The sequence below is a fragment of the Nuphar pumila genome, chromosome 14 (assembly GCF_984573655.1).
Source record: "Nuphar pumila chromosome 14, dmNupPumi1.hap1.1, whole genome shotgun sequence".
Taxonomy (NCBI): Eukaryota; Viridiplantae; Streptophyta; class Magnoliopsida; order Nymphaeales; family Nymphaeaceae; genus Nuphar; species Nuphar pumila.
The window spans coordinates 84796679-84822286 of record NC_143262.1 but is presented as its reverse complement, the minus strand read 5'-3'; the positions used below and the strand labels follow the sequence as shown (position 1 = coordinate 84822286).

The 25608-nt window shown below is 39.7% G+C and overlaps 1 protein-coding gene across 1 annotated transcript; it reads left to right on the top strand.

The window, feature by feature from the left end:
• The first annotated feature begins 20442 nt into the window (after positions 1-20442).
• On the top strand, positions 20443-24870 carry LOC149817195 (metal transporter Nramp6.2-like). Its single transcript, XM_089987043.1, has 13 exons — positions 20443-20643; positions 20747-20825; positions 20927-20967; positions 21057-21135; positions 21221-21325; positions 21749-21846; positions 21988-22120; positions 22180-22382; positions 22894-22998; positions 23667-23798; positions 23909-24008; positions 24052-24107; positions 24541-24870. Exons 1-13 carry the CDS (start codon positions 20443-20445, stop codon positions 24868-24870), a joined length of 1662 nt encoding a protein of 553 aa, XP_089843169.1.
• The last annotated feature ends 738 nt before the right edge of the window (positions 24871-25608 follow it).

Sequence of the window (25608 nt, the reverse complement as noted above, 5' to 3'; positions counted from 1 at the left end):
CGGTTTCAAAATTCATTGCTCACCCACTTGTTGTATATCTGCTCTCAATAATCTCTTTTGATAGTAGAAGGCCCATGACCCTTCCACTGCAGTGGATCATCTATTCCACCAGCTATTTCTTTTGTTGCAGTCTTCATATTGTAAAGCATGTCGGTAAATCGATTGGCAACCACCTTCTGTCACACTACCCTCGCGTCTTTCTCATCGTTTGCAGTCGCGAAGCGATGAAAAACCTATAAATACTTTTAGAAAGTTAGCACACATAAATATGAAACATATTAGTTATGATAAACGATTGCATACCATGAATGAGGATATTAATCTGTCCAACACCTCTGTCGGGTACTTTTATCATTGCGCTACCAGTCTTGAAAGATGCTGCAATAGTGACTTCCTAATTTCTCATATTACTTCTTGCTGTTCAAACCTCGCACTGCATATTAATTGATACACATTAACAATCGACTATTGATATGCACTATTTATAAGATAAGTATTGGACAAGTGATAATGAAATACTTACGGTCGACTATCGATATACACTATTTGAATTACTCATTGTGTGTCACACTGAGAAGACCCTGCATTCGGCGTTGTCTCATGATGTGTATGTGTAGCTGGTGTAGGTGGGTCATATGTATGCGAAACATCACCTAAAGAACAATGAGTTAGAAATTCACACAATGCACATTTAAACTAATCAAGTATACAATTATTTAAATGATATACCTATCGACGCAGTCCGTGAAGATGAAGGTTGAGACTGGCTACCACTAGGTGCTCAATGACTGTGACCTCCATGAACCATATTTTAACAAATACAAAACGTCATGCAATACATTCAAACACTGCAATACCTTTAAATTATTCAAATCATTGCATTACATTTCAATACATTCAAATCATTCACATCAAATATTGCAATACATTAAAACATAAGATATGACATCACTTTCTAATCATGGATAGCTTATCCTTAACTTGCAATATAATTGGATCAGTTACACAACTCTACATCTTCATGGATACATAATCAAATAAAAAAAAACTTCATACAAGACATTCAATTATTGCAATATATTCAAATAATTCAAACACGTTACAATATATTCAAATCATAACTCTATACCTATCGAAGATACATAATCAAATAAAAAATAACTTCATGCAATACATTTAAACATTGCAATACCTTCAAATCATTCAAATCATTGCAATACATTTCAATACATTCAAATCATTCACATCAAATAGCGGAATGTATTACAAGATGTATTTCACTAGCTCGATTATGCTTCCTCATCACTTGCTTAACTTTCATATTCTTCTTCTTCCTCCTCCTCCTCCTCTTTGTCATCTTCTTCTTCTTCTTCATTGAGCCTACATCCACTTGGTATATCATTTAGATCACATTCTTCCATGCATGTGCCATTGGACAATGAAAATATGACATGCATACCATGTGCGACATCGTGACCATAAAAAAAGTTATAAATATCATCTGATTGATAGTAATCACCATCTTCAACAATCTTGCCTTCTTGTAACTGATCATACTCGGGGTATAGTTTACACTTTATCTTACAAACTGTCCAAGATTTATTTCTATCTAGCTTCCTTGTACTTAGATATGAAGTATAGTAAACTTGTTGAGCTTGCGAGGCTAATATGAATGGTTCATATGTTCCAAACCTTGGTTTATGATTCACCTCCACAATGCCCGAGGCTTTGTCGACTCTTGTTGTTGTGAGATCAAACCAATGATACTTGAATAAAGTTACACTATTATTTGTGCCTAAGTAAGTCAACTCCATTATTTCTTCTATAACATCGTAGTAGTCATGTTCATTTTCACCTAGCTGCTACCCTTGATGCACACACCACTATTCATCGCTGACTTGTTGACACTGTAGTCTTTTGTATGGAATCGATAACCATTTACGATGTACCAATTGTAATATTGCACAACTTTGGTCAAACCATTTTATAAATCACATATTCTTTGATCGTTAACATCACAATGGCGGACCTACAAGCATAAACATTGACTGTGATCACGACCAATTAAGTATCTTATTGTTGTTTACATGAAAAAAATGTATATCATCGTCCTTACCAACTCTTTCAACCATGCCACAAACTTATGTTCACGTTCTTTTTGTACTTCTACATCAGTGAGATGTGGAAGTTTTTTTCGCAACTCCAGATCAAATCGTCTGCACTTAACAAATACTTATATTACCGAACCATGTATGCACGTATAGAACTTAGTGTTACATATTAAGTATACTTACTCGATATATGGGTTGATTGCTGAGCAATTAAAAATGATATAGATTTATGTTGTGTCTTGCTCTCGATCTTCCAAGAGTCTTGACCGATAACTACCAAATGCACATCTAAGTGATTGAAATATCGATAATTTGTCAATTACAGTAAATTATTCTTCATCATTATTACGAGGTGGGCATGTGTAATATGTTGAAATGTGAGGTTCAAAGTACATAGATGAGAAATTTAAAATCTCTTCTAAAGTGTACGCCTCACAAATAGAGCCCTCTACTCTTGCTTTATTCTGAAGTTTTTTTTTGAGGTCAAATATGCATCTGTCAACAATATACATCTCGAATTACAATAAATTTTTCAATAGCATTGAAAAAAAAATATAAAAAAATATATACCTTTCAAATGAGTGTATTCACCGATATTACACAGGACCACCAACCCTTAGTTCATATGGCAAATATATGGTCACATGTTCCATAACATCAAAAAATGTTGGTGAAAAAAGCTTCTCTAGCTGACTAATAGTAGTGACGACAGAATCCTCAAGATTCTTTACCTCAGAGACTACAACTTCTGATGCGCACAATATTCTAAAAAATCTACTCAACTCGAACAATACCCACTACAACAGAGCAGTAGATTAGCGACGACCACCTTCCGTCGCTAATCCGTCGCTAATCCGTCGCTAACCATGTTAGCAACGGATTAGCGACAACGCGGCGACAGTATGCTTACGTCGCAAATATTTCGACGCTAACTGGCGACGGAATAATTCCGTCGCCAAGTCCGTCGCTAATTGCGACGGAATAACGAGCGCTATATTCCGTCGCCAATCCGCCGGTACTAAACGGCGACCACGGCGTGGCGACGGATTTAATTCCGTCGCTAAGCCGTCGCTAGATTAATATGAATAGCGACAGAATCATCCGTCGCTAATCCGTCGCAAAAACAAAAAAAAATCAAAAAAAATTTATTTAAAAATTAATTACGGAGAACTGTACAATTTATATTTCCTGTACAATTTATATTTCCTGTAAATAAAAAACAAACCACACAAAAAAATTCATATAACAAGTATCTATAATAATTAATCGTTCCACCTTAAAACTAAGAAGTTTAATTATTTACAATTCAACAATTACAATTAGGAAAAATAAAAAAAATAGAACTTCTTCAACACAGTCCTCTAATCATCGCCAAGATTTTGTGCATCTTCTTGTTCATTGTCTTTATCTGTCCCTTCAGCTCCACTACCCTGATTATCGCTAGCAGCCTACACAAGAAAAGAACAGTCAGTATTGATAAACAAAATATAATGAAATAAATTACACACTATATGTGATTCTATCATGTGCTCATGTGTGATCTAAGGCAATAAAAAAACTCTATATGTGATTCTATCATGCTCATATGTGTGCTAAGGCAGTCAAAAAATTGAATATGTGATTATAGCATGTTCATATGTGTTCTAAGGCATATAAAAAAACTCTATATGTGATTCTACCATGCTCAGATGTGCTTTAAGGCAAGCAAAAAACTATATATGTGATTCGATCATGCTCGTATGTGTGCTAAGGCAGTAAAAAAATTGAATATGTGAATATAGCATGCTCATATGTGCTCTAAGGCAGGCAAAGCCAAAAATTTTATATGTGATTCTATCATAAATGATATATAACATGTTCATATGTGTTCTAAGGCAGTTAAAAAACTCTATATGTTATTATAGCATGTTCATATGTGTGCTAAGGCAGTCAAAAAACAGAATATGTGATTATAATATGCTCATATGTGTTCTTAGGCAGTAAAAAAACTGAATATGTGATTATAGCATGCTTATGTGTTCTAATGCAATCAAAAAAACTTTATATGTGATTCTATCATGCTCATATGTGCTCTAAGACAGACAAAAAGTTAAATATATATATATATGTGATTCTATCATGCTCATATGTGTGCTAAGGCAGTAAAAAAATTGAATATGTGATTATAGCATGTTCATATGTGTTCTAAGGCATCTAGAAAAACTCTATATGTGATTCTACCATGCTCAGATGTGCTTTAAGATAGTCAAAAAAACTATATATGTGATTATACCTGAGAGGGACCTGGAATCGAAGATCCCCTATCCTGAACAGCGACCTTGATCTCATTTCGGAGAAAGGGGGCGACGGTGTATTGGAAGTAGTTATTCAGTGATTCATTAATGATCTCGCGTACATCATCACCGGAAAGAATAGTCGGCTGCTTGGAGCTTATGTTGGCGCAAGAAGTTGGTGAGCCGTAACTGGAAGAACCAATAACTGGTGAAGTGTTCATATTACTCCCAAACCCAAACACGCGACCTTTTTTGGGTTCACCTGCTGCAGTCACCCATGCTGTAGGATCAAATGATGGATGCTGAGTAGCGTCTTCACCATATCGCTCTACCATTTGTTGCTCATATGCCTCCTACAAAATAATGTTTAAAGTATTCATTAATAATTAATGATAACATTATGATGACTTGCATATATATTGCAATGATTATTAATAGAATTAATACATACCGTTGTCGTTCTCGCCTTCTCTGATACGAAGACTCCCGTGGTCTTCCGTTTATGTGTTTCTACAAACACATCCTTATATGGTACACTGCCTCCTTTTTCTGCTTCCTGCGAAGTTAAATGACAAAAGATTTAGTACACAAATTTGCAACTATACTTATAAAATTAATATTATATATTGATGAGTTACCATTTTCTTTAGGTGGCTCCCAAATGTCTTAGATCCACCTGTGTGTAGATAGGCTTCGGGCATCTTCGATCGATTTTGTGAAGCCTTCGCAGAGCGATTTTTAAATGCATCTCCCGCCCACATATCGCACATTTCATCCCAGTAATCTCTCCTGATAGTAATAGGACCATGGCCCTTCCACAGTAATGGATCATCTACTACGCCAGATGCTTTTTTTGCTACAGTCTTCATAGTGTGCAGCATGTCTGCAAATCGATTGGCAGCCACCTTCTGCTACACCTTCCTTGCATCATTTTCTTCCACCGTAGTTGCAAAGCGATTCGAAGCCTACAAATATTTTCAGAAAGTTAGTAGACATTGCTTAAATAAATTAAATATGAAACACATTAACTATGAGGAACAACTGTATACCATGAATGAGGACCACAATCTGTCTAATACCTCCTTTGGGTACTCTTTCCATTGAGCAACTGGTCCTGGTAGATGTTGAAGAAGTGAATTCCTAATCTCCCGTACTACTTCTTGTGGCTCAAACCTCGTGCTGCACATGAATTGTTACACAGTAAATATCAATATAAAATATTTAAAAGATATGCAATAATTGAAAACAAAATACTTACGGTCGATTATCGATATACACTATTCGAATGAGTCTTCTTGTGCCAGCCTGTGAAGACCCTGTTTCCTGTGTTGGCTGTTGACTTGTGCGATCAACTGGTGTAGGTGGGTCGTATACAGGCGCAACATCATCTGTAAAAAAATACACACCAAGTTCTCAGAATGTGCATTTGAACTAATCAAGCATCTAATTAGTTATATGATATACCTATCACAGGAGCCCGTGAAGATGAAGGTTGAGCCTGGCTACTACTGGATGAGCGACCACTATAACCTCCACGAACCATATTCTAACAAATAACATATGTCATACAATACATTCAAATAATTCACATCAAGTATTACAATGCATTCAAGTCATTCACATCAAGCATTGCAATGCATTCAAATAATTCAAATCATTGACATCAAGTATTGCACTAATTCAAATCATTCGTTAATTGCATAAATTATAATACATTCAGATAAATTACAATGCATTCGAATCATTCGTATCAAGTATTACAATACATTGAAATAAAATTTTTAATCATTCACACCAAGTATTGCAATACAACTCACATCAAGTATTACAATGCATTTAAATAGAGGTTTGTAGTATAAGATTTTTTTCACTAGCTTGAGAATTCTTCCTCGTCACTAGTTTGACTTTCTTCTTCTTCTTCTTCTTCTTCTTCTTCTTCTTCTTCTTCATTGTTTGCCCATCCACTTGGTACATCATTTGGATCACATTCCTCTATGAATGTTTCATCAGCTAATGGAGATATGACATGCATATCATGCGCAACATCGTGACCATAAGCGAAGTCACAGACATCATCCATTCACGGTTTGCAGTCATTCTGTCGTATGATGTTACGAATAGTATCCTAACGAATTAAGAAAAAAACAATCAGAATGCGACGATGAAGAAAATATCAAATTTATCATGCAATATACTATGTCAAACAATAACAAGAATTTTGATGCATGCATTGATAACTTAATATTTTCATGTGCAAACTATTAATGACATGATACAATCATTTGAAGCATGCTTTTATTATAAAATTTCACATGGAAGTCAAAATCAAATTGAAAGTAACTACATGCAAGCATGGATACAATTACATCAAACATTGCAATACATCATAATCATTCATATCAAATAAATGGCAAACATGTACCTGCAGCAAACACACTTCAATATCTCACTAACTACTACCATGCTTAGCATGGACTCCGTACTCCAAAAATAAGAACACTTCCATATTTCTACATTAAAATCATGCTCAGCATGATCTCCGAACTCCAACAAAGCAGTCCTAGATATCAACAACTAAGTGAGTGTGTGAACAATAAAGTGCTGCATTCAATAAATTAAATAACATGTGATACGTTTGCATCACTTACTCACCACGGGTATTTACCCGATTTGCATTGTTTTTGTCATTTACTTACCACAGGTGGCCGAGCACGAGTTGGTTCCGTTGAAAAATCTGCACAAAAACAAAACAAATTAAGTAACAAACTAACTAATCATGAAACAAGACGAAACACTAACTAAAAAAATTAAAACAAATTAAAACAACTCTAACTAATTGAAAGAAGAGAAAAGAAAAATAGTATATATGTTAAGCCAAATCTAACTAGAAGATGCTAATTTAACAAACCAGCTATAACATGTTGAACCAGTCGACTAACATAAAGTCATAGACAATTTCTAGTCATAATAACTTTTTTTTTTTTTAAAAAGAGATCACATGGGCAGCATAGGTATCCATAACAAAAATTCTTTTCAAAACAGATCACATAGGCAACGTAGGTATCTCATAACAAATTTTTGTTAAACCCAGCCGAGTGGAAGAGAAAGAGATAGACTAAGAAGGTTGGAGGCCTTGTGCTCAGCCAAGCTCCCTTCCACAGCCCCTTTTCGCGTTTTTCTCTCAAGGTACGGGCATTTTCTTATGTGAAACGTTTGAGAAATCGGGTAGAGGTAGGATTTCCATGCATGTTTTGATGGAAATCCATGGCGAATCAGTGGATCTACGAATCCACTATGTTATATTGATATTTTTCCTTGTTTTTCATTTTTTTTTTCAAAAAGAAATCCATGGCACGATCGATGTGGTATGGGTGTCGGCTGACAGACCAGCCGAAGTCAAGCCGTGAACCCTCGTTGTTGGCCCAGCCGAGTGATCGGCTGGGTATGATCCCTTTATTTCAAAAAAAAAAATCTTTTTATTCACGTTGGTGGCTGTTGGCTGGCTGGCAGCCAGCCGAGTAGCACTCGGCTGACTGCCAGCATGCTGGCAGGTGCGCCAGGCCCAGCACCCAGTCGGCTAGGTGCTAGGCGAGCCTATGACAGGGCCATAGCCGGCCCAGCCGACAAAAATTCTTTTCAAAACAGGGAAGGGGGTTAAACCCCCTGCCGGAAAGGCAGTTCCGGCATGGGGGGTTGACCCCCTGCCGTGCCTTTACGGCAGGGGGGTCGACCCCCCATGCGTTTCCGGCAGGGGGTCGACCCCCCATGCCTTTCCGACAGGGGGTCGACCCCCCTTGCCGGAAACGCAGGGGGTCGACCCCCCCTGCCGGAAAGCACGGCAGGGGGTTAAACCCCCTCCGTTTCCGGCAGGGAAGGGGCGTACCCCCTGCGTTTAGAAGAAGAAGAAGAAGAAGAAGAAGAAGAAGAAGAAGAAGAAGAAGAAGAAGAAGAAGAAGAATATTACCTGCGCTTCGCCGGACGGTGGCGGGAGGTTGACGGGGAGCGGCAGCTGGCGAGCGCCGGCTGGCGAGCGGTGGACGGGGAGCGGCGGCTGGCGAGCGGCGGTGGCCGGACGGTGGCGAGAGCCGACGGGCGGCGGGAGGGAGCAATACAGCGAAACAGGGAAAAGAGAAAGAGGGATGGGATTAGGGATTTACGCGACATTTAGCGACGGCTTAGCGACGGAAAAATTCCGTCGCGAAGCCGTCGCGAAACCCAAATACCAAAAAAGCGACAGAATATATTCTGTCGCTACTCCGTCGCTAATTAGCGACGGAGTAGCGACGACAGAGTTCCCTCTCTAAATCCGTCGCTAAAATGGTGTTCTTGTAATCAAAAGTAGCGACAAAAACATGCAGTCGCTAATCCGTCGCTAAGTAGCGACAGATTAGCGATAAAAGTCGTTTCCTTGCTAATCCGTCGCAAATTAGCGACAGATTCTATCTCTAGCTAATCTGTCGCTAAGTAGCGACGGGAAAAATCCGTCGCTAATTTCCGTCGCTAATTAACAATTTTCTTGTAGTGACCCCCCATATAGGTTTGTTTAACCAGCACGACTTCCTTCCATGCATCAATCTAAAAGATTTTGTATCCTCCATGCAGTACAGACATGCCAATATCTCATGTGTGCTCCAACTAAATAGCATACCATATACAGGGAAGTCATTGATTGTCCATAGAACAACTGCCTTCATATTGAAGTTTTATTTTTTATGGGCATCGTGCGTGAGAACACCGTCATCCCACAATATTTTTAGTTCATCAAACAATGGCCTTAAATATATATCAAGATTTTGGCCCAAAAAAGTCAGACCATAAATCAATTGAGACAAGAAAAGATTTTGACGCTTCATACACAAGCTAGGAGGAAGGTTGTATGGGGTGACAAATACCGGCCAACACGAGTATGGGGTTAATCTACCCCCAAATAGATTAAATCCATCTGTACTTAAACCTAGCCTTACATTTCTCACTTTTATTGCGAAGTTCTGATGAGTACGATCAAAGTGCCTCCAAGCTTCCGCGTCAATAGAATGTGTGATTTGTCTTCATCATGTCGAACTTTATTTGCATGTCATATCATTTGTTTAATTGTTCTCAAAGACATATACAATCGTTGCAATCTAGGGGTGAGAGAGAAGTAGCAGAGTGACTTATATGACACTTCTTTTGACCTTGTGCTACCATTTTTCCTTGCCTTTAGCTTGAAACGAGAATGTCCACATGATGGACATGGTCTACTATTTTCTTGATCTTTAAAATACAATATGCAGTGATTTGGACAAGCATCTATCTTTTGATACCCCATACCTAGAGCATTGACCATAACATTCACACAGTAGAGATTTTGTGGCAATTTCTCATTTGTGGGCAACATACTCTTCATAATAGAGCATAGACGGTCATAACATGATTGACTCAAATTATACTCTAACTTCAAATTCAGTAATTGAAGAACTACATATAAGATAGTGTGACTTTTACAACCATTCTACAATGGCTCATCAACATCTCTAAGTAAGTCATAAAATCTACTAGTTGCATCGTTTGTTGCTTCTTCCTCTACCCTAATTGGTGCATCACTATGTCCCATAGCAGAACCCATTTCTGGTCCTGCGGTATCAAATATTAAATCTACATATGAATTATCGTGCACCACATCCACCCGTGTATCAAAACTTTTCCAAAATTCTTCACCATGAAGTGTCTAATTATGACAACCACTAACAAAACCCTTCCTGCATAGGTGATGTCTAACGTCATGAGGTTCTACAAATCGATTGTTCTTACACATCATGCAGGGACATATGATCCAATCGGTAGGATCCACTGTACTGACACTTGCCGTTGCGAATTCAATAAAACTGTCAACATCATTCATATATTCATGCGACACCTCATTATCAACTATCCTAGGGTACATCCATTCACGGTTTATTGCCATTTTGTCCTATAATGTTACATATATTATCATCACCAATTAAAAGATACTCTTAATAATGCTATGATAAAAAAAAATCTAATTTATCTATTAGTTCTTCTTTGGTGATTGTTTGTGAGTAATTTTTTTATTCAATTAATGCATAAAATTTCGTGTGTAACACCATCACATCATATTTATACACATCACGAGGATATTTTAGAAATATGAAATTACATTCCATAAAACAATACATTCATTTGAAGCATATTTTCATGATACAATTTCACATCAAGGCATAATCAAATGAAAAATAACTTTATGCAAGCATAGATACAAACACATCAAACATTGCATGATACATTCAAATCATTCATATTCATGATACAATTTCACATCGAAGGCATAATCAAATAGAAAATAACTTTATGCAGGCATGGATACAGACACATCAAATATTGCAATATATTCAAATCATTCATATCAAAACAATATCAAATATGTATCTGCAGCAAACACACTCTAATATCCCACTAACTACTACCATGCCTAGCATGAAATCCGTACTAAAAAAATAAGAACACTTCTATTGTCATACATTAAAATCATGCTCAGCATGATCTCCAAACTCCATCAAAGCAGTCATACATATCTACAACTAAGTGAGTATGTGAACAGAAAAGTGTTGCATCCAATAAATTAAATAACATGTGATGTGCTTGCATCACTAATTCATCATGGGTATTTACCTGATTTAACTTGCTTTTTCCTTTGCATTTTTTTCTTATTTTTTTTTGCATTGCATTTTTAGCTACAAGCGATGCTTAGCACTAAGCATCGCGCAATTAGTTCAGCAACGTACTTGCAAAGCACAAATATACAAAACAATACAGGGAGGAGGCTTGACCCTTACCTAGCAAAAAAAAAAACAGGGAGGGATCAAAGTCCCTCCCTCGCATCCCGTATGACAGAGAGGGCGCTCGGCCCCTCCCTCTTATCCTGCAAGACAAGGAGACAGGGAGAGGGCTCGACCCCTCCCTGGTGAAAAAAAAATAGAGGAGTGGGTCGATCCCCTCCCTCACATCCCGTAAGACATGGAGACAGGGAGGGGGCTCAGCCGCTCCCTAGCAAAAAAAAAACAGGGAGAGGGCTCGACCCCTCCCTGACAAAAAAAAAAAAGAGGGAGCTGAGCTCCTCCCAAGCATCCCGTAAGACAGGGAGATAAGGAGGCTCGACGTTTTTCTAGCAAAAAAAAAAAAAAACAAGGAGGGGGCTCATCCTTTTCCTAGCAAAAAAAAAAAAAGGGGAGGAGGCCGAGCCATTCCCGTGCATCACGTAAGACAGGGAGGTGGCTCGGCCCCTCCCTAGCGAAAAAAGCATAGGGAGGGGGTCAAGCCCCTCCCTCTAATCCCGTAAGACAGGGAGATAAGGAGGCTCGGCCCCTCCCTGGCGAAAAAGGAAATGGCCGGTGAAAAAAGAAAAGAGACAGGAGAGTCGGGGGGTTACCTGAGCCGAAGGGGGAGGTTAGCAGGTGTCGAGCGACAGGCGTCGGGCATGGGGGCGGCGGGCGATAGAGACGAAATAAAAAAGAGAAAGAAAGAGGTTCAAATTAGGGATTTACAGGGAAATTAGCAACAGATTCGTGACGAACAAATTTCGTCGCTAGGTCGTCACTACTTGGCGATGGGGTAGCGACAAAAAAGTTCTGTTGCTGATCCGTCGCTAAGTTGCGATGGATATTGAGATGGAATAAATTTCATTGCTATCCATCACTAATTAGTGACGGATTACTGACAGAATGTTTTTCGTCGCGAATTTCGCAAATAAGCAAAATTTTAGCGACGTGTATCTTTCTTTTGCTAATCCATTAAAAATTTGCGATGGATTTTTTCTGTCGCAAATTAGTGTTTTTCTTGTAGTGATCCTGCCCTTCATCCCTGCCTCTACTACCCTTGCATGGGTTTTGATTTTAACCTCCATCCTAGGTCCAAACAAATTATTGGAGACAGGGCGGGGAAAAGCGTAAGTCCATCCCCGTACAGGTTTTGATTTTGACCTCCATCCATGGTCCAAATGGAGGATTGGAGACGGAGCGAGGGAAAGCGTAAGTCCATCCCCATACAGGTTTTGATTTTGTCCTCCATCCCTGGTCCGAACGAGGCGAGGCCGGGCAGCCCACCCCCCACCGCCACACTCGTCCACTGTATTTGGCCGAAGGGGATATTGAGGACTAAGATGTTTGATTTTTTTTGTGCACATGCATGCATGTACGCCCATGGGTAGGGCTACACGTGACCTGAACTTCTTTATTTAAAACATGGTTAAATGAATAGTGAGGCGAGTGGGATTTGAACTCCCCACCTCCTTTCCAAAGACTAGATGTCTTATCAGTGTTAGGGGTGTCTAACGGGTTGGGTTTGGTTTGAACCCAGGTGGAACCAGACTTGGACCAAATTATCATGTATGGCATCGGGTCCAGACCCAAGTCTAATCGGGTCTACTATAAAAGAAACTATAGTCGGACCCAATAAAAACTACATGAACCAAACCCAGACCATACCCTGTTACGTAATATTTTTTTATCATTTTTACATTGAAAAATTATGGATCTTAATCGGAAGTCAGGTTGGGTCCCGGTCTCTTATAAAATTTCACAAACTATACCCGGGTCCATGTATTAATCGGACCATCAGGTTCGAACTCGGGTCTTAATCGAGACTTCTTATTTGTCACCATACTCGAACCCTATAGGGTTTGGTCCGGGACCTGACCCGTTGACACCCCTAGTCAGTATAGGTAAAACCTTATTTTGTGTCTACGTGGCAACATAACTCATCCATATACCAACACTGACTGCCTTACATAACTACATAACCATACAAACCGATTGCTTAATCGGGTTAATTGAGTTCAACCGAGCTTTATTCCCTTATCAAGCTCAGACCTTAGCTTAAGATCTTGTTCAAGCTCGTCTTGTTTTACTCGGACAAGTCCGAGCCGAGCTTAAACAAGTGAGCCGATCCCAAGCTAGCTTGGCTCGTTGTGCACCCCTACCTGCTAGACAGATGTGTTGTTTTTGGAAAACAAACCCCAAGACTTATTTGCAGCCTTGTGCAATGGTTTGCAACATTCTCCAAAATTTCATTTGTTTAAAGAGAAAACATCACTAAAATTTTAGTAGACCTAATAATCTGGCAAGAAGTTAGGGTTGTCAACAGGTTGGGTATCTGATCCATCAGGATGCATCTAGATCTGCCCAAAGGACAAGTTCAGGCATGGGTTCCGATTTTGTTGGTGTTGAGAAAATGACCCCGATCCAGATAACTCAAATGCATTCAAAGGCATATTTTTATTTCAAAATATATACAAATTAAAACGGTCGGGTATGGCTCATACCAAGCCACAAATTACACACGTCAGGTCAACCCAAATATTGTTCTGGTTATATGGATTCAAGTACCTAATACAACCTGATCAATGGTCAAGGAACACACGATAGGCTTGATTTGGATTCTAAATGATGTTTGTTATGCCAAACACAATTATAATAGAAAAATGCTTACCTATATATGTATTGCTGAACAAGATGTGTTTTTTCTCTTGAGAGTTAGAGGGGTTGTGAAGAGATATCACGTTCCCTTAGCAGACAAACTCTAGGGATGAAACCCACCACCCCCTATAGCAGCAAAGCCATACAAGATGCACCCACAATCTTGCTAGGGGTGCACACGAGCTGAGCATGGACTATTCATGCTCGGCTCGGCCCGAAATACATATGCCTGACTCGAGCTCAGAGCAAGGGCGTAGGTAGGATTCATGTGAAGGGGGGGGGGGGCAAACAGGGGTGTAATTTTTTTTTTGAGATAAAATAAAAAAATGGCTACAATTATTAATAAAAATCTATTTCATATGGACAAATCAAACTATTTGCTGCAGTGAGGGCTGGGCTAGGATTGGGCTACAAAAATGGATAAAAATCTATTTCATATGGAATCAGGGCTGGGCTAGGACTGGGCTTTTAATTTTTTTTTTAACTGGGCCAGAAGGCAGGACTGGGTCGAGCTTGACCGTATTTCACAAAAAATATTTTTTAAAGATTTGAAAGGGCAAGATTTGAACCCGCCACTGCATACAAGGTGGGTACAAAGACTCCCCACTAATGTAGGCCATCCTCTTCTACTGTGAAAGAAAAATCTATAAATGGTAGGTTGTTTTTTCTGATACAAAGGATTAAAAAAACGGTAGACCGACCTTTTACATATAAATGCAAAGTTACATTCACTTTTTGATATAAAGTAATAAGTCTACCATTAAGGCAATTTTTGTTTTTTTTTATCACATGCCAAACAATACGAGACTGACCGAGCCTAATCTAGTTTTTTCGAGCTTAGTGCCTTGATCAAGCTTGGCTCGTTAATCTAGGTTGAGCCTGATTTGATGTTCAAACTCGACTCATTTATCTTCACAAATAAGCTCAAGTCGAGCCGAGCTGAGCTCGAGTTAGCTCGTTGTGCACCCCTATATCTTGCCATATATAGCTCATATTGTGACCCTCTTGTCCCCTAACCAATCAATGCTTGAGTTGGGCCATTTGCGAAGAACCCGTTCTCTTACCTCCCAGTGCAAATGGTAGAGAATACCTTCCAAATCACTGGCCTTATCTTTGAAGATATGATGGATGCTTTCAAGCCAAATAAGTCTCCAAGCTATCAATATCTGAACACGCCATACAAATTTCCACTAGCAACCCTTTGAGTTTAAGTGTGGCACAATCAATACCTCCCTCGGGAAGGAGATGTTGTCCCGGCCCATGAGTAAGTCATTCCATGCACGGTGTAGTAAGGTACGAGTGAAAATACAATTCCAAAAGAGGTGAAAGGTAGACTCTTCTTCACAAAGACAAAGCAAACAATGACTAGTAAGATAAAAACTCCGACGTTTGAGCCTAGATTCGGTGTTGGTCACATTATGTAAAATTAGTCAGCCTATAAGAGAACCTTGAAATGGGAGACCCTGCCCACAATGCTTTCTTCCAAGGCCAAAAGGGAGAGGATGAACCAAGAAAATGATATATGGAAGAAGCCTTAAACTCTCCATCACTAGTGAATGGCCAAGAAATGCCATCCTCTATTTGTGAGAGAGAAGAATTTTGAAGAAAGGCCATAAGTGCTGCCCACTCACGAAATACCAAATTTGTAGGCTCCCTTCTTAACAAAATGTCACATGCCTCCACCTCACTTTCATATTGCCTGTGAGGAATTCAAAGGATAGGTTATCAAAACGGGGTCATCGATGCTCTCGCTTTCACTTGCTTGATTCATTGACAGAAGCCTATGAAAACATATTTTTAGGAAAGCAAGGCCAATGAAGGGGAATGTGAAGCCTAGCTGTTTAATTCAACTAAACTATCTATCTCTAACCAAAACTCACACACCTTACCATACTTGTTTCTAGTTGCCTTGTATAAACTTGGAAAAGTATCCCTAAGTTTTGAGTCTTCGCACCAAACATCATGGCAAAATAATGTTTATCACTCTTTGTCGTTCTCGAACGCGCTTTCCAATTCCTCTATTCAATGCTTAAAAGCCAGATCTACTGAGCTTTCTCTGCTTTTGCAATTCTGGTGAATCATGGATGAAATTCGGTGAAAGCAACGAACGAGAGTGCATTGGCTTGCCGCTGGTGACAGCAACACCAGATTTTTTTCACTCCTTTGCTTCGCACTGGCATAGAAGACATGTTATCCCTTCTATCTCCATTGAAGTTTCTCTCTACTTCAAGGCCCTTTATGTTGCCCAGCCTTCCGCCGGTGACTCTATTGGTCCTCTCCTCATTCGAACTATTGACCTAGCCCAATCCAGATCCATGCAATCTTCATTCGTTGACGATGAGATCTTTTTGGCTATTAAGGACCTGTCAGGTTGGAAAGATTCCGGCTTTGATGGCTTTCCCGTGGACTTCTTTCATATCTTTTGGTCCTGCACTAAGAATGGCGTTATCAAAGTCTTCGCTGAGTTCCGTCGCAATTGTTGACTGCCAGTTCACATGCACTTAGCCAGTGTTTCTTTTATCCCTAAGCACGTGGCATCCTCTGATATCTCAAGATTTTGTCCTATTTCAATTTTGGGGGCGCTCTACCGCATTATTGCTAATATTTTGGCTAACAAGCTCAGAGCCGTCGCTTCTCGATTTTTCTCGGATTCCTAGTTCGCTTTTATCCCCCTTAGGCGGATTCATCACTCCTTCATCGTGGCTTCGAAAGTCTTGCACTCTTTGAATATTAGCGGCCAGCCTTTTTTCTCTCTCAAGTTCGACTTCCATAAAGCCTTCGATTCAATTCATTGGCCTTTCTTATTCCATATGCTTGACAACTTCGGTATCGATCGTCGTTTCTCTCGATGGGTGCACGAGCTGGTTTCAAATGCTCATTCTATGATTAAGATCAACAGAGTTAGAGGCTCGCAGTTCAAGCTTGAGTGCAGTATTCGGCAAGGCTGGTCTCTTTCCCCTTTGTAATTTAACATCGTTGTTGAGGGCCTCGTGGTTTTGTTCAAGAAGGTTGCAGATTCTGGCTTTATTGATCCCCTTGGAATCTAGAAATTCCCTCATCATAATCTCACCTACGCTGACGATATGATCCTCTTTGACCGCACTTTCGTGCAACAAATGTTGTGATTCAAGCTCATCCTTCAGTTTTTTCTCTCTCTGTCAGGTTTATCTCTAAACGACAGTAAATGCTGTCTGTGTATGTTCAATGCCCCCCTTCCTTGCTGACCATTGGGCAACAGATTTTTGGCTGCGCTACTTCAGATCCTTCTATTTTCTATCTGGGTCTCCCTTTGCAACATACGTGCATCCTCTCAACCGCTTGGAATGCCACTCTTCAAAAAGTTCAGACCAAAATATCCTTCTGAAAGGCTCCCTACCTTTCCATCGCAGGGAGACTTACCCTCATCAAGCATGTCTTATCCTCTATTTTGGAATTCCTTATGTCTATGTTTTTGATGCCCTCGGGCGTTGAGAAGAAATTCTCCCGTTTGATGGCAGATTTCCTCTAGTCTGGCTGCCATCCTCAGACTAAGTGTCATCTGGTGGGTTGGAATTCTCTGTTGCTTCCTAGGTGTATGGCGGGTTTGGGGATTCTTGCTCCGAGACTTAGAAGTACTGCTCTCATCGTGAAGCAATGCTGGATGGCGCACCGTCCTGGCAATCCGTGCGCTCCCTTACTGCATGCTAAATATGGCTCCCTTGAGTCGTTCTTTTTTTTATCATCGTCATCACAGGCTTCCTACTTTGCACCTGCGTCGCATGTGGCTTAAATCCATGTCTTTCGTCCTCATGAATGAGGGCGATCCTGACCCTACCACCCAGCTTTTATATCAGGCAATTGTGCCTAGCAGCACTTTCTACACCAATCTCTTTATCGGTCCCTTCTTCCTCTTGGAGCTGACTGGCTACCTGAGCATTTGTTATGCGCTAAAAGCCCAACTCCGCGTTCTCGATTCTTAGCTTGGTTGATTCTACATGATCGGATTCAGACGGATAGCTTCCTCAAAAGAGTGGGGTTTCAACTTCCGAGTCGATGCATCCTGTGCAATGCGGTGGAAGAATCCACCTACCATCTGTTTTGGGCTTGCCCCATCTTTGTGGATCTCTTCAAGAGTACATGGAACAAACCTGATGTCAACGTGCAACAGGATTCCTTCACGCTCGATCTTCTGTGGGGTCCACAACAGGTGCAAAAGATGGTGGCTGATTTGGAGAACTTGACTCCTCACTACCTGGTGGGTTGTTTGGATGACCTGCAACAATGCGATATTCTGTCAAACTTCGATTGTTCTTAATAAGCTCGTGCATTGCATCTTGGCTGATATCTATGCAATTTTACGCCTCTGCTGCCCTGGTCTCCACCTCCTTCAGCCACCCTCCCTCTCTTCCTCCTGACTCTGGCTGAATTTGTCAAAATTTTGTCCTTTTTTGGCCTTCTGTCCTTATGTTTTTCTGTTTTTGCTTTCGTGTTTTCGGCCCTTGGTTTGGGTCTGTTGTTTGTTTGCTTGCGGGCTCAACATTTGTTGACCCTTTGTCTTAATAACGTTGATCTCTCTCTCTCTCTCTCTCTCTCTCTATATATATATATATATATATATATATATATATATATATATGTGTGTGTGTGTGTGTGTGTGTGTGTGTGTGTGAAAAGTAGTAGCTGCCTACTACTTTGCTGGCCTCCCTGAGAGAACAAGCATTTTAGAGGGTTTTTTCAGCAAACTAACCCTGAAGATGTGTTCGACATCATAGATTTGTTGGATTCAGATTGGCACATGTCGAACCGGGTAACAGGCCGATCTCTTCAGTTGAACTTGTGCGATTAAAATCTTTTTGGATCCAGATTTGAGTTCTGATAAACATTTTCTTTGGGATCTATATTTGGATTTTCATTAAAAATCTTACCCTTGTTTTTTGTACATATTAAACGCATGTTCCCAGACTTTTCTACCAGACATAGTGACAATCGTTTTTATCGGCAATTTCTCGTTTTTCAAAAACTCACGAGAAATTGAAAAAAAATCATAAATCTTGCATTTTTTGGCAAAATCTTGGCAATAAAAAAATAAATTAAAAAATATAAAAATTATTTTTTATAAGAAAATATTAATAAAAATTATTTAAAAATAAAAATACATGATTTTTTCACGATAAATAGCCATTTAAAACATAAATATCACGTTTAAATCGGGGTATTTATGTTTTTTTCATAAATCTCGCGATATTTTGAAAATCTTGCGAGAAATTATCGTTTTAAACTTTCAGGCAATTTCTCACGATATTATCGCGAGATTTTCATAAATCTCACGATATTTGTCACTATGCTACTGGATCCATGTTGCAAATTTGAGTTTGGACTCAGGTTCAGTTACCACATCAGATCTGGTCCAAATCCGCACTTTTTACATACCTAAAATTCGGATTCAAGATTGTTCAGCCATGATCCAGCTGTATCAGACCCATTTGTGTGAGTCCTATCAATAGGTTGGACACGCACTGGAGCTGGGCCTGACTTTGAGGTGCTGGTACCAGGTCAGGGTCGGAAGACCTGACATAGTCGAACCAGATCCAGACCCAATGATGCATATATAGCAATATACAAAAGCCGGTTATGTTGAAAAAAGATGGATCTTAATGGGAACTCGGGTTGGACCATAGTTAGCAAAACTCCATATAGAACACGTTTTTCTCAATAAAACTTTGAAAATGAAAAAACAATTGAAACTTTTTTTTTCAAAAAAATGGCAAAAAAAGCGTTCTTTTGAGAGAAGCATTTAGAACGCCAAAAATTTATGTTTAAACAAAATACTTAAAAAAAAACTCAATTATGGATCCAGTTGGATTGGATCTTGGGCTGGGATCATAATGATTCTTGAATCTGAATCTAACCCTAACTTGTTTTTCATAGAAAAAAATCTCATATATATGATCTTTTATTTTAACCCCATTTTATAACCCGTACACATTGTTTGCCGATTTTCTGCAATTAAATTTTTTTTTGTCATTTTTTTCAGTCCTCTTTTTTAGCATAAAACCTTTCAACCGAATAACGTATTGACTATTTAACGACATTTTGCTTCTTCACGTATTGCTAACTATGTGTTGGGCTTATTTCATCTGTTTTGAACCTGGGTCATATATCAGATCATATCTGGGTCAGTATCGGATCTAACCCGATTCGTTGACAGGGCTAACCTTTGCATACCGGTCATCATGATCTTGGTTCGACACGAGATAGTGGTGTGGGTCCCACATGAAACACTTAGCCGGTCCGTAAATGCCGTACCCCGACAACACCACACGATTTTTCGTGACGATTGAGAGGATTGAAGCTTCCCTGCCACCTTCCCAGAATGCCCTCCCTCCATCGCCATCCTTTGAAGGCAAAGCATGGAAGCTTCCAGACCATGTTCGCACTGTCATATATGTTCCCCCCTGAAGTAGTAGGGCCCACCAAAAAGTTAATGATGACATACAGTTTTTCGGATCTGATTTGGCATATTACCTGTCTGCTCTCCTTTCCCTGCTTCGTGCCTTGATCACTCTATAAATATGTGCAAGATCAACCTTGATTGTAAGCTTGTAGGAAATGGAGGTTAATGGTAAACACGAGATGAAAGGTGAAGATCAAATTTTTGTAGGGGTTGAAGGTAGACGAGCTCTTACAGCAGAAGCATCTTCCAAGGGAATCAATAAAGTTGTTGCATTCAGTTTAGGTGAAGCAGATTTAGAGGCAAATGTGGCTCACCAACCTGAGCATGATTCCAAACCAGAGCATCATGAGCCTGAGGTCTCTCTCTCTCTCTCTCTCTCTCTCTCTCTCTCTCTCTCTCTCTCTCTCTCTCTCTTATGAGAGATGCATACTAAACTTTTGGTGCGTGTACCAAAATCAGAAACCAGGATGGAGGAAGCTCATCTCTCATATTGGACCAGGATTTCTTGTTTGCATGGCTTATATTGATCCAGGAAGCGGTGAGGAAGAGTGTTAAATTACAATTGTCTTCATGATCTCAATTGGTAATTCCATATGAAAATTTAGATACTTATCTTACTGTTGGATGGATGTGTTGCAGGGGAGACTTTATTTCAAACTGCATCAAATGATAAGTATCAAGTATGGTCATAGGCTTTTCTTTGATCATTCTTTTTCTACAAAATAAGAGAAACAATATCTCAAATACATCAGTGTAATTCCCTTTACAGTTGCTGTGGGTCATTATGATTGGGTTCATCCTGGTTTTCATAGTTCAGTCACTTGCAGCCAATCTAGGAGTTGTAACAGGTACATCATTTATGCTTTTCCATTATTAAACGAAAAAATGGAGATCAGAGAGTCAGGTTCTTAGGTAGTTAATTTTTATGCGCAGGAATGCATCTAGCTGAGCATTTTAGGCTGGAATACCCGAAGTATGTAAACTATTGCCTATGGATAATTGCTGAGAGTGCTGTGGTGGCAGCAGACATAGCAGAAGGTAAGAAGGGAAACAAAGAGAGAGAAAGAAAGAGGATGGTATTTGTCTAAAATCACATCCTATACATTTAACGAGCGTGGATCAGGTGCAAGTTGAGGGCTTCAGCATCATTGAGTATCTTATCCACTGCCAATTCTGAGGGAAGCAGATTAGGTCATGCTGAACATGAGCTTTTTGCTCATGCCAACATCGTGGCCGTCTGTTTGCATTTTGGATGAATGCCACGTAGCATATAACTGTTCTGTTGACTTTTTAACTTTTCAAAATACAAAACGGACGGCCACGATGTTGGCATGAGCAAAAAAGCTCATGTTGAGCATGACCTGAACTGCTTTCAATTCCGAGCACATAGATAAAAACTCTCTCTCTCTCTCTCTCATTTAACTTGGGAACCTTTTTTCCTTCATTCAGTGATTGGAACAGCCTTTGCTCTCAATATACTACTGCGCATCCCAGTGTGGTGTGGGATTCTACTTACAGGATTGACCCCATTTATTCTTGTGGGGTTGCAAAGATATAGGGTGAGTTTAACTCTTTGTATTCCATTCTACTTGTCATGTTTGCATGAGAGAGAGAGAGAGAGAGAGAGAGAGAGAGAGAGAGAGAGAGAGAGAGAGAGAGCATATTCTAAGAGGAGATTGGCATTTTTGTTGTTGTTGCAGTTTCGGAAGTTGGAGCTCATGTTAGCTATGGTGGTGTTCATCATAGCTGCATATTTTGTTGGGGAACTTCCATATTCAAAGCCCAAATCATCAGAGGTGCTGAGGGGCTTCATCCCTGGCTTCAGGACTGAACGTGCCGTTGGCGACAGCGTTGCTTTCTTGGGAGCTCTCATCATGCCGTGAGTCCCTCAGCACGTCTCTTGGCCATTGAGAGTGTAAAGGATGCATGCCGGTTCTTTGCCATTGAGAGTGCACCAGCCATATGCTTGGCGCTGTTCATCAACATTGTGGCCGTAGTGGTTGCCGCAAGCATATGCTTTGCCCCAAATGTCTCTGTTGAAACTACAGCCACATGCCAGGATTTAACTCTCAACAATGCTGCCTTTTTATTCAAGGTAAAAAAAAAAACTCTAGCCCCTCTTTTATATATAGGAAAATGGTTCCGCGCTAAACCCATGTGATGCTAAACCGCATGCTAAATGGTTTTTCGGGCTTCTCCGGTGCTTTTTATGTGGTTCCGGCTCCGTAAATGTGTTGGGCATGGTTGATTTACTAAGAATCCACACCTGGATAATGTGTTTTCTATGAAAAAATGATGTTTGGAGCCTCGAAAATTTACAAAGATTTTGGACTGTTGATTTTTTTAACTTTATAAAACCCACCCATGTGTTGGAATCAAACGCTTCAAGAGCTGATCCCTATCCCTGTAAAATCAAGTACATAGATCACATCTGCATGGTTAGAATTTAAAAATAAAATAAAAAAGCCAAAAAAACCTAGCAGGCAGTCATATATATATATATATATATATATATATATATTAATGTGTATCTTCCATTTGTAATTAACAAATACAAGATGAACTGACATGGTATGGTTATTTATCTTATTTTATTTTATTGGTAGAATGTGCTGGGCAAATGGAGCAGACTGGTGTATGGCATTTCAATACTAGCATCAGCACAAGGCTCTGCCCTTACGGTTGGTTATTCTGGGCAATATGTTATGCAAGTAAGTGTGGTATACTGGGAGATACACTGTTTGACAATTTTTCTGGTTGAGTTGTACATTAGTGCAACGGAGGCGTGGTTAGGTGATCGGGCCAGAGTACTTTACAAAATGCTAGGGCCACACAAAACACAGAAAACCGCTAACGCTTGCAGCGATTTTCTGTGTAAAATACAAATGCAGAAAATCACTATGCATGCCGCGATTTTCTGTGCAAAACACAATACAGAACATATTGCTACATGTGCAGTGATTTTCTGTGTTCTGTGTGGCTTGAATACTTTGTAAAGTACTTGGACCTGATTACCGGATCTGATCCGAGAGGGGGTTGGAATAGTGGGGTGGAGCCTTGACTGCTAGATGGGCAGTCAAGGTTCGATTCCCATAGGCATCGTCCCTCTGCATAAGCCAGGCCCCGAGGGCAGGGGGTCCTAGCCTCGGAGTTTTATGCTGCCAGCATGACTACTGTAGGTATGGCAGACTGAGCCAGCGTGACCAGGTCTTCATGCCGGGTGCGATTTCTTTGGGTTGTAAATTAAAACAAAAACAAAAACAAAGACATCTTTGTTTAGGGCGCAAGTGTGAATCTCGATGATTTTTTAGTCCAGGGTTCGAGTTTGTAAATGCACAGTCGATTCTCATATATATGGAAATAATGCTGGTATTTATAGGGCTTTCTTCAAAAGAAGGTCAAGAAATGGGTAATCACGGTTGTGACAAGGGGGGTTGCAATTGTACCAAGCTTTATTGTTGCAGTAACTGGAGGGTCATCTGCTTGTGCCAAACTCATCATAGTTTCATCGGTATCTCTATTCACACGTCCTCTTAACTTCTTTGTTTTGTTTTTTCTTTTTTTGTGTATATTTGAGGGTGAATTTTAATTGGACTAAGAAACTTGCAATTCTGAGTGCAGGTGATCCTCTCCTTTGAGTTGCCATTCACTATCTTGCCACTCCTCAGGTTCACCAGCACTAAGAAGAAGATGGGACCGCATAAGAACCATATATCTATAAGTTCCATCTTTATTTCCATCCACACTCCTCACCCCTTTTTCAGATTTCATGCCAACAAACATGAAAGTTGAGGATTTCATTTTGGGGGGTTACGACAAGGTGCATATGGTCCTCACATATGCCCTGTGATAGTTCCCCTACATGATTATAGAACACACACAACCATACATATTCATATGAGAGAGAGAGAGAGAGATTGATGTAAATGAGGATTATCAAAACCTTGCTATTCTAACGCACATGCACACACACACACACACGTAATGAAAACAGAAACTCCTAATTATTAAACTACCATTTGTTGGGATTAATTACAAAAGAAAGCTTTCATTTATTTTTCATTGAATTGAGTATTCTAGCTTAAGCATAAAATTCAAAAATCAAAGTGATAGCGATGGAATTAAAATGGTTTGTTACTCGCATGAGATGTAAGAAAGTTCACAAGTATTATTTTAAAATTGGAAGAAATCATATGCCCTGCTCCTCAATCTTTCCCCTAACCATTAATGATAAAAATTTGTTGTTTTTGCAGGTGATCATAGTTGCATGGATCCTTGGTCTATGCGTGGTTGCGATCAATGTTTATTACCAAAGCACAGGCTTCGTCGATTGGTTGATCCATAACACATTGCCAAAGGCTGCCACAGTGGTAATAGGGATCATAGTTTCCCCTATCCTGGTTGTCTACTTTGTGGCAATGATGTATCTTACCTTTAAGAAGATTCATGCTGTAACATACAAGCCACCACCAACACTACCACCTGCAACCAACAAGGGCACCATAGACCAGAGCAATCAGGAAGAAGAAGTGGAAGAAATACCATACAGAGAGGATCTTGCAGAGATGGCAGAGAATGAATAATGTTGACTTAATGTGAAAAGACTTGTGGAATGCTTTACACTGTTTTACTCCAAATTTTCCTTATTACAGGAGCTAATAAACTCCTATCATCTAAGAGAACAAAGCAAGGAATTTGTAAATGTTGGTACAAGTTTGATATCAAATAAGATCCTTGTTAATGTAATATTTCTTGTTTTCTCTAAATGTTGCCACAAGTTTGATATCAACTATGAAATTTTAAAATAAGGAAGGTGAACCCATTTTCTGTCATCGGATTGTAAAAAGTTGAATACTGCTAACGTTTGTGCACTTGGCAGCAGGGATGGCAGTGGACTGGGCCGGGGAAGGGGCACAAGGTCTCCATCCCCGCTCTGTTTCAAAATCCACTACAAGAAAAATCAGTATTAGCGACTGCCGCTATCCGTCGCTAAATACAATGGCGATGCATAGCGTCCGTCGCATAACCCTAGTCGTTAAACTGCGATAGAATTTATCTATCGTCAATCCGTCGCTAAGTAGCGACAGATCATGTTTGTCGCTAATTCGTCACTAATTAGAGACTGATTTGGTTATGCCGCAAAATTTAATCCGTCACTATTATTTAATGAGGGATATGTATCCGTCGCTAATCTTCGTCGCCAATTTGGTGACGACCATTAGCGACAACTTAAATTCCATCGCAAATCGACGACTGCTTCAAAATGGCGATGGATTAGCGACGGATATTATCCATCACTAATCCATTACTAATTTTTAATA